Below are 10,532 nucleotides of genomic sequence, written 5' to 3'. Positions count from 1 at the left end.
GAAGTTTGGGGTCGCCGTGGTCCCCAAGCGTGTTCGAACGGCGTGTTGAAAAGCGTGCGACTGAACACTTCGGTTGAATGGAAGTTGGTTATCTTGTTGGTCGAGTTGGAATGGCCCAAACTCGCCCTAATGCTGCTGCTTTCGTCCTTCTCTTCGTCCTTGGTGAATTGGCTGTGATTTAGCGGTGGGCCGAGTGTGAGGCGATCGACGAGGTATGTGATGCTCCCAGCGGAAGGAAAAGCCGTTAAGCAGGCCGTTTCTTTTTCCTTTTCCTTTCTCTTTCCGTGGCCGAGGCTGACGCAGAAGAAGAGAATAGTGAAAGGGATCGACGAGAGGAGTAGATCTGGTATGTGAGATTGTGGACGGGGAATGGGTGGTGGAGGTGGAAATACGGGGGGGGAGGAGGAGGATAGGAAGAAAGAAGAAAGAGCGAGACGGATGATAATAATATGGTAGCCGACTAGCAGTGGTACTTTCCCAGGCTTACTCCGTAAAATGATTGAAATGGAGACATCGTGGCACACACTAAGAGTGACTAACTGTACCGAGGGAATGGAGAGCGCGAAAAAAAAGCGTGTGAACAAGAAAAGGAGACGGTGGATCCACATGGACGCTTCTGGCCGGTTGGTAACTTACTGTCCTGTATCATACGTACGTATGCTTTCGCCCAGCGGGCCCGTTCCGTACGTGACGGATCAATACGTGTACTGTATTGTATTCATCCTCTACTGCTTGCCTCTGGCATTCATATTCCTATTTTCTATTTCACATTGCTGACACCTCTCATAGCTGAGCTATGAGAGTGCTGACTCTATATGGATGTCTACCGAACAGCAGAAAAAGAAACGTCATCAGTTGTATGACAGTTCGTGGGGGATCAAAATGTGTTCGATCCCGTGACCGATCCGAATTCCCGCTAGTCCCGTTCGGTTCCGTACCTTGTCTTGCCACCGGTGAGCCTTCCTTTCAAAAGTCACGAGATTGATTGACCCTTCAAACATTTGTTGGTTATCATTATCATCGCCTGAGACTTTGCGCTGCCTGTCTGGCAGCGTGTCGCCACTCTGGAGTTCGCTGATGATTATGCGGAGAATGACCGTACTGGGCAACAGCCGGGTCTATCTCCCCAGATATTCTCCCAAGGGAACCCTGGAGAGGCACCCTTCGGACTCTTCGGAGAGAAGTGAGTAAGATGCTTTCAATTAGAATTTTCAATTTCAGACAAATACTCGAGACGACAGTGGCTTGCCGGGGAAGTGCGGGATGTCTCCGTATCGAGCCGGCTGAATCCAGGTTGTCGGGACGATCTGTCTGCATTCGCTGCTTTGCATATTCTTCTACAAAGGGCAAGATACAACATGAAGATTCAATGTACATGCATCAGAATCATACTCCTCCCGCAGACATTTATTGTCCAGTTCATCCCATAAAGACCAGCTGATCGGTAGAGGATATTAGCCGTCAGCCTTGGCAAGGCTTACTCTATCATCTTTGGCGGCTGCGCTAATCGATTCCCCGATAATTAGCAGACTCGATGAATAAATAGGTTTATGCTTTACACGTTTCCACGGGATCCCTGTCGAGATGGATATACGGAAGATATCTCGGCAATTGAGTGCTTTACTTTACTGTAATCCTCCTCAGGCTATCCGCGGTCGACTTGACCTCAATTTCCTGTCTTCCATTAAGTCTTATGAATATATCAGCCTTACAATGCAAGTCATGACATCTAATACATCTTTTTGGCATCGCGGAGTATTCTTCCTGATTCTACAAGTTTGTTTGCTCGTAAGAAGTCAAATGCGGAGAAGAGCTCTCCGCACCGAAAGAGGAAATAAAACGTCCACATTTCCTTTTTCGGCAATGAGGATGCAATGCGGGGAACCCAGCTGACCTGAAAAGTCTGCTTGCACAATGCATCGAATACGAGTTGGGGTAACGATGAATATGACGGAAAGAAATTGTCTGTAGACAATCGCATGATGAACAATGTTCGAGGTATGAGAAATAATATTAAAGTGGTCCAATCTATGTGTCGTTAAAGAATCAAGTGGTCGTGTCAAGAGATACAAGCAATATGTACGAACTCTTCTGATCGCAGCACGGGTTTGACTATGCATTTACGATTTGTATAGGGTTATTCAAGGTCATATCATATCAGCAGTTCAGATTTAAGCTGCAGCTAATCACAACCTTTACTGCAGCGATCGTCGTTGGCGTTGATGGCTTGTTAGCTATGCTTACAGCGAATAAGGCTGAGTATATAGCTCGCATGTATGTAAGTAGTAACTACACCATATAAGTGGATATGTTATGTCTAGGTATTTGGGTATTGACAATTCAAAATAACCTTGGTATGTACGTATAGCAAAATACTCAGCAATCGAGCACATGGCATATCGAACAACGCATCAATTTGATCCCATGGTCACATCGGTACACGATAGATACCTCGGGTGTTGCCGCAATACCGGCAATGCAACTCATAATTGTTGTCGCATCGTCCACACCGAGGCTATGAACGGCTAAATGGATATAACCAAAATCAGATCAGATACTCCGTATCGTATTATTAGCATTAGCCTCGTGATGGCTGTCAAAGTGATACACTTGCAGCAAGACCAGATACGTGGCAAGCTGTGGTACAATTGAATTTTTTACAGTAGTTTAACTTGGGGCGTAGCGTGCGTTTGTGGCGAGGTCACGGGGCTGTATATAGCTTTCGGTGTGGTGTATTCCGTTGCAGGAGTCACTAAGCCAGCCTCATGTCGACTGTTTGGAGATGTATCCCGTAGCTTGTATAGAAAATGCCGATGCTACTCAGAAATATTATATTAATCACCTGAAACATGTGTCTGGCCTATGGATATTGTATGTGGCGATTCATACTGGTGTTGTTGTTTATCGCATGATAGTGACAGATCCACAGCGGAAGAGGTTCAGTATTGATAGACAGAAGAATTTCTCGTCTGATTGGATATTACAGATCGAATCTATCAACAGCAGATACAGCTTCACGTCCAATACATCAATCGCATTTGCCATTTTGTCAAATTACTCTCCGAGCTATACAGATATACACCGTACAGAGTACTAACCCAGCAAGTGTCAGATCATATGATCCTGTTTGCCCTAGGACTGTGATCGGGCATTAACTCAGCCATGATCACCAGAATACTGCTCCATAGCAGCTTCGAGAATACAGATGATATTACCAAATCAAGTTACACAATCATCGGAGAGAAAGATATGATTATCGACAGAGTAAATACATAGTAGTGCTGGAATGCTGCCTGAGGCACAAAATCTCAGCCCTAATTGTCGCCGAATACTTTATTTTCTGGGATTGAGGGTTAATAACCAAGAATGAATCATGCCCGACAGCTTACGTTCAACATCTTAATCATGGCTGCATCCTATGGGATAAACGCACGGACTCAAAAGAAGGAATGAAATGGACCGTTGAAATTTCTCGATCAGTCTCACGTTCCGAGTAAATTAGTGTCCCTTGCAAGGCTCACATAACATATACTACGTACTAGCCCTAGAGCATCCAAAATATCAGAAACTTCTAATAGATGACGACATGGCTCTTCGTGTAGTTTGTAAGAATCTAGACTGTGGGCAAGCGTTGCTTTTCTGCGCTCTGGCAATGATTCAGCTAGTCCATTGTCTTCTACAATGAAAGTCAAGCTAGGGCTTGGAATAATCCCATTCTTTGTTTATCGCGAACTCGGAACCCCAGCTTAGACTGCCAGAAAAGCAAAAACAAAGGAGGAACTCTTTGTCAGTTATAGCATTTCCCACGATAGCTGCTACTGTAATAGGAATCCCTTTCTCACATGAAAATTTTGAGGAGTCAACTGACACAATAGACAAAGACGATCTGTTTCAAAATCCATATCGTGATGAGTATGTCAGTATATCAATAATGAGATCCTAGGAGAGAAACTTACAGGTCTTTGTCGCAACGTCTCTGTATGGTGAAATACAGTACTTACTTGATACGTACAACCTCGATGGAAATTACCCTTCTCTCACATGATACCTAGGTAAACAGGAGAGGATTAAGATATGTTGTGTGTATCATATCAATTCAAAGGGGATCAATGGATAGCTCCGGGATTCCGGAATGGAGAACAAGCAAGGGGGCATGGCGGAAGACGGGGGAGATGCTCCGCGGATAACTTATATTTTAGGGATCTTGAACTTGGGATCGGATACCTTAATTTGCTGGAATAAGTAGTTGTAAGAGTATAGGGTTTGACCAGGTAAGTGTGTGGGAAAGACAGATGATGAGATCCATTCAAGTTATGTTCAAGGTAACCCTGTGAAGGCAGTACCGACATTTCTTTAGATTGTTCAGTATAGACGCCTAAAGAGCCCTCAGTCTTAGCAAGGAGTATATCCAGGCATGTATATGCAAATCATACCTGGGTGCTGAACTTCAGGACTGATACCAGCCACCATCAACAAGGGCTACACATATTGCACTCCAGTTCGGAGGAGACCTACCTATCTAGGCAATCAGATATCTGGCTATATGTACCCAGTATTTTCTTAGGAGAGAACTACCTGAAGATCGAAAGGTTGACATGTACACTACCGTACCTCTAGATTCGATGGATCTGACCGTTTCTCCGGGTACGTACCTGAGTTACTTGCATGGCGACAGTGAGATCCACTGTATGTATGTACCTGCGTAAAGACGATTGTCTTATAGATAGTTAATAATATAGTTGACCTGATCTGATTCTCAGTCAAAAAGCTGATACCCCTGACATCAATCGTACTGCGACATTGATAGGTGACTCTGCCTACCACTGATTTGCACTCATCGCATCGTATCCAATCAATACGTCCATTGAAGACGATACTCTGATCCGAAGTAGTCATTCAAGGTTGGTATCGGCAGTACATTCCCAATTGAGTACCCTACCTATCTATACCCATTAGATCAATTTATACAATCCGCGATTCATCTCTTCTGTCCGATTTGCAATCCGACCGTACAACATGATGTGCCTGAGTATATTAGTATCCAACCGGCCAGGAACGGAATTAATTGATCCTCTCCGACATGGAAGAGGTGGGAATATTGAAATGAAACGTGATTTGATTTACAGATTTGCCTCGGCTGACACGTGAGCATAAGAATATAAACCTCTAAAAGACTTGTGAAAAGTGATGGTTGTGATACCGACTGGTTTGCTGATCATGTGATAGTATGAGCCCTGTCGCATTGATTTGTATCTGGACCGTACTGATTTCCGATATTGCCGATTCCTACTTGCATCGTTACTGTATATTTCTAGGTAGCTATCACTGACTAACCACATAAATAAATACATCAGATGACTACATTGTACTCTGTGTAGTCGTAGACCTAGAACCCCATCCTATCATTTGATAGGTGACTAAAGACATCTGCTAATCGATTTGCTACATGATATGCCCAAACCCCTATCAACCATAATCAAATGCGATATACGTACAAACCTACTCCTAGACTTCTACTAGACATAACTGCAATTTTTCTCTATCAAGTGACTTCGAAACTGGGTTTGTCATGATATCATCGTGCATTGTGGCTGTTTTTGAATCCCGCGATTAACCCGAAATCCTGTAGATAATCTGACAACCTGAGGTCAATGACTTTGATCAACCTCTAAAGCATCAATCAGTCGGGAGACAAAATTGCCATCATGGGGACGATGTAAGTAGTTTATTAGAATTGTCGCTTTTTCAATCAGAATCTAAGGTCCCCCTATGTAGGTAGTTGATGAGTCAAGACCTAGCCCAAACAGCAGGCAGTAAACCTTCGATCTTTAACACGATGAGGAACTATTTTGAGAAATGGTAATTACAGTGCTCTCTCACATCATCATTCGTAATCTGGAGCGTTCTGTTTCATCTACTCCCTGCTCGCCGAAGCATCAGAAAAGCTTCCTGAGGCTCAGGGCGCTCCTCCTCTGTAACTGTACTGTAGTGTCCACCACATGGCTCGATAATATCTGAGCTCTTCTATGGGCTACTATGAGATAGAGCCAGCATATAATTTGTTCTTAGAACTGTTGTTCCACGAAACACAATCTTTCTTGATACCTAGGAAAGTGTAGAACAATTCCATGATACCCTGTACCACGCCTAATCCTTCATAACGGAGACGAGCATCAACAACGAAAAGAAGCAAAATCTACCTACCTAGAATGTAACCCTATGTCGCTGTCCGTCTATGCGCTTAACATCAACTCAAATATATTATACCCTTACCTTCCAACATTGGAATAAATCATGTGTTTCAAACGATGCAACTCCCCAACGATAAGACGACCGAAACCACCGAATCAATTGAATACAATTGAAGATCCTGGTAAATTCAACTTAATTAAAATATTGCCATGTGAACGTCTAGTGCCTTTAGCGCTGAGAATTTAACAGCTTGCAGTCAATGGTTGTCTTTTTTAACTGATTTCTCCATCATGTGGCTGCCACGATGTTACATTTATCGCCACGGATCGCTCCGATGGAGGGGATGGTGTAGTTATGTAACTACATATGTCAAGGATTAAATAGTGATGGTAGTATGTAACAAGTAGTTAGACGTACAGCATGCCATTTCTACGAGGAAAATCTGCCGCAGAGAGTTCATTCAATAATAATCAATGAAGATAAACGGTGTCAATGATTCCAAGGTTAACCGATTGATGGTTAAATCGACATAGTATGATTCATGTGCAATGAATAACCCTATCTTGGCTTATTCCGCCTTCAACAAGACAAATTCCAATTGAATAGAGCATTTTATTGTTAAGTTGTGATAACGTAATACATGGACTGATCCAAGTGCGTCGCGCTAAAGTCGACTTATTCTGTCTGCCTATGGAGTACAATAACTTATCAAGAACGACCTCGCAACCTCATACATACATACAAAATTCTAATTTGCCATTTAGTAATAATGCCATCTACAATTAAAACTCCACGCACCATCGCAGCAGAATACATATCTCAACGACACTTTCACAGACGCTTCGTTCTGCCTCGAACAGAGACCCATGGCGAACTGGCAGTTACATATGCAGACGTCGGAGTTCAGCCCGACACGACGACGAGTAATCATGTTCCAACCTTTTTGTTTATACCAGGCATGTTTGGATCGCGGTATCTAGGTGTATATATACATGCGATTGCAGAGAAGTTTGGGGTGCGAGTTTTGTGTGTTGATCGGTAAGAGTATCTCTAGCCTTATGAAATATGACAAAGACCTAGCTGATATGGCTGAAGCCCTGGAATGGGTGGCTCTGCATCTGTTCCAAGTAAGTCCCGGGTTGAGATATGGGTTGAACTGGTACCTCTACTTTTGAATCATTTGGGAATAGACCATGTCTCTCTCATATCGCACAGCGCGGGCACAATTTACTTGTTGAATACACTAGTGTCCTGCAGAGATATTCTCGATCCGGACCATCCTTACATTGCATGTCTAGGTGCGTATCTTCCCTGGGATATTCTGAGAACCTCCAGACTGATAGACAGCAGCACCGTGGGTTGACCCTGCGCACTCACACAAGGCAGCCTTACAACTTGCGCGCTTCATACCCACAAAGGCCTTCTCCTACTGGAATCAAATCCCTCGCTTCTTTCAAACCAGTCCCGTCATCTCATTCAGCGGGACGGTTATAAGCAGTATAAAGGACAAGCTGCCCAGTAACAGTGGTGGCGATAGCGTCTCATACCACAAAAGACAACGATTAATTGAACAGGAATACGGCATGGCGAAAGATGTGCAGATCGAATTAGAGAAGAATATCACTCGTTTCCTGTTCAAGGAGAATACTGTTGGTGCGAATGAAGAGACGCTGCAATGTCTCCGGAAGGGGGCTCCATGGGGCGTGTGCGATGATTACGAAGAGTTTGTGAAGAGTTTTGTTGAGAGAGAGAGGGAAAGGAGAAGTGAACTTGGAGAATCTTCTACGCCAGAGAAATTAAAAATACGGGCATATTTTGCAGAGAGCGATGTCATGATCGGAAAGACGGGACAGAAATATTTCGAGAATTGCTTTGAGGGATACGAAGACGTGCTGAGTTTTGAGAGTTCTACAATGCCGGATGAAGATCATGATAGTTTGTGTTCTTGTCCAGAGGTTTTAGCGAGGATTTTTCAGGAGAGAAGCAGTATCTGATATAGTTCGAAGAGGTCATATGCGACGACTGTGGTCCATTCTACCCATTATAGTATCATTCCGTTTAACCAGACTAATCGGTAATCTTCCAATGTAATAGTATCTTCTCCACATAACTAAACTTTTAATCTACTTGTGTACATTAGGAACATATTTAAAACTCGTTCTGGTCGTCGCCGGAGATGATGACATTATTGATCTGTTGTCGTTAGTCTTGTCTCATGTAGGACGACGATCTGTCAAGGACTCACCTTCAAGACCATTCGGCATAATTGTGTGGCGAGGAGGAGTTGTTGGCGTTTTCCGATAAGAGGGTCAATAACAAAGTGTTCTCTCATATCTATACCATGTTAGAATGCGGTTACTCCAGAACAGGAACGGAAAGTCGAACCATTGTTGCCAGTGAACATGCAGTCAACACCCAGTCGGCTGTTCTTCTCCTTGACTTGTCGTGATTTGATAGAAGCAAGAGTCTCGATAGGGTTCAAACCAGAGTTTTCGGCTAAGGTCAATGGGACGGCGTCAAGAGCATCCGCAAATGCTCGCATGGCGTATTGCTCGATACCAGGGCTCTGTATATCGTCAGTTGATAATATTGTCAAATATAAAATAGATTAAACAAACCTTGACGGCAGCGTCTTCAACTGCAATTGAGCATGCAATCTCGGCAGCACCACCACCATACACGACACGGTTGTCTCTAACCAAGTTGCGCACAACGCAGAGGGCATCATGTAGTGATCGTTTGGCCTCATCAATAATCTGTCGTTCGTTAGATTGCTATAGTAATCCCCCATACAATGGAACGTACCATCTTGTTACTGCCCCGTACAAACACCGTCACAGCCCGGCTGTTTGCACATTCTTCAATGACAAGCATCTTCTCTCGCGTCGTACCGAACGTCAATTCCCTAACCAAACCAGCGGTTCCGAGTTTCTCTTCACTAAGATCTTCGAATCGAGGAACAATACGTCCATTGGTCGCAATAGCAATCAACTCAATCTCGGGACCTCCAACCCATCGAACAGCAGGTAGTTTGTTCTGTAAAAGCAAATGATTGGCTTCATCGTCGAAACCCCATGGCAAATCACAATATTGGCGCTGAGTCTTTCAGTTGCTGAATCATCTCTGTGAATTTGTCTTCTCGTATGCTTGCAATCGCTTGAATTCTTCCACCGATGTGATATCAAGATGGTGTTTCGTCTTGGGTTTGGGAGGTTCGAACGGACAGGTGAGAATGGCCAACTTGGCGTCGCGAACCTCTGACGGCATCTGGGGGTGTGAAAAGTCCTTGTCGACGATGACACCCTTGACGAGTAAGGAGTCTTCAAGTGAACCACCGACTTTACCATCAACCTTGATGAGCTCGAAATCCACATCTTTGCGCTCGAGATCGGCGACTGAAAGGACGGCATCGACGGCGATTTTGGCGAATTGCTCGTGAGACTTTGAAACACTGTATTCGAGTTAGTGGATTGACGCAGGATAATAGGCCAATTGCAAACATACATCTTGCTTCCAAGACTTGTCTTGGCAACCTTCATGAGATTATCTGTGTTATCTGTAGAGAAAGCAATCTCATCACTGATCTTGTCGAGTTCTGCGATAGCAATTTCGCAAGCTTCATCGTAGCCATCGGCAATCCGAATTGGATGAATTCCCTTGTCAATCAATTCAGATGCTTGTTCCAAAAGCGCAGCAGCCAAAACCACAACACCAGTTGTTCCATCTCCGATCTCATCGTCTTGTGATTTCGATAGTTCGACAAGAAGTTTGGCAACGTTGTTTGAGATTTCCATCTATGAGCGAGTCAGCACGATTCAGAATATTATGCCAGTTTCCGGGCGGTTCTGACCTGTCCTAAAATTGTAGCTCCATCGTTCGTGACTGTGATATCACCGTCTGGTGAAATGAGAATTTTATCTAGACCTCGTGGACCCTAGCACTTCGTCAGATTCTATTTCATCTTCCCCTTTTTGTAAGCCACGCACCAACGATGTTTTGACGATGTTGGCAACAGTCTTTGCCGCAACGATATGTGATTTGACCGCCTCAACACCGTGTTGTCTCTTCTTCTTTCCCTGGCTATAGATTCGTCAATAATACGCCCGAGGTGATTGATAATTCGATTGTCCGGAGAACGTACTCTCGCACGACGATAAAAGGGCGTCCCTGCTCATCCTTTATGACCGAAGCTATTGGCGTGGTCAGTATGGTCTGAATTCATTATACTGTCAAATTAAGCTGGTGAAAGCGTACCCTGCGACAAGTCAAGCTCTGAGGAATGTCAGTCAATATTTTGTATAATGAGGGGTACTGCGGACATACGCATAGCCATGTTGACG

The 10,532-nt window shown here is 44.1% G+C and overlaps 2 protein-coding genes across 2 annotated transcripts; one reads left to right on the top strand and one right to left on the bottom strand.

The window, feature by feature from the left end:
- The first annotated feature begins 6,884 nt into the window (after positions 1-6,884).
- On the top strand, positions 6,885-8,235 carry TSTA_065440 (uncharacterized protein). Its single transcript, XM_002340434.1, has 3 exons — positions 6,885-7,230; positions 7,288-7,490; positions 7,543-8,235. The coding sequence occupies exons 1-3, from the start codon at positions 6,962-6,964 to the stop codon at positions 8,184-8,186; spliced, it is 1,116 nt and encodes a 371-aa protein (XP_002340475.1). The 5' UTR covers positions 6,885-6,961; the 3' UTR covers positions 8,187-8,235.
- Positions 8,236-8,340: 105 nt separating this feature from the next.
- TSTA_065430 (t-complex protein 1, epsilon subunit, putative) lies at positions 8,341-10,525 on the bottom strand (the record flags this gene model as incomplete). Its single annotated transcript, XM_002340433.1, has 11 exons — positions 8,341-8,385; positions 8,438-8,526; positions 8,578-8,758; positions 8,811-8,948; positions 8,998-9,294; positions 9,364-9,643; positions 9,697-9,986; positions 10,043-10,126; positions 10,179-10,272; positions 10,334-10,382; positions 10,516-10,525. The coding sequence occupies 11 exons, from the start codon at positions 10,523-10,525 to the stop codon at positions 8,341-8,343; spliced, it is 1,557 nt and encodes a 518-aa protein (XP_002340474.1).
- Between the last annotated feature and the right edge of the window lie 7 nt (positions 10,526-10,532).

This window comes from Talaromyces stipitatus, genomic scaffold (assembly GCF_000003125.1).
Source record: "Talaromyces stipitatus ATCC 10500 scf_1105507295523 genomic scaffold, whole genome shotgun sequence".
Classification (NCBI taxonomy): Eukaryota; Fungi; Ascomycota; class Eurotiomycetes; order Eurotiales; family Trichocomaceae; genus Talaromyces; species Talaromyces stipitatus.
This window is presented reverse-complemented; position numbering and strand designations above follow the sequence as displayed.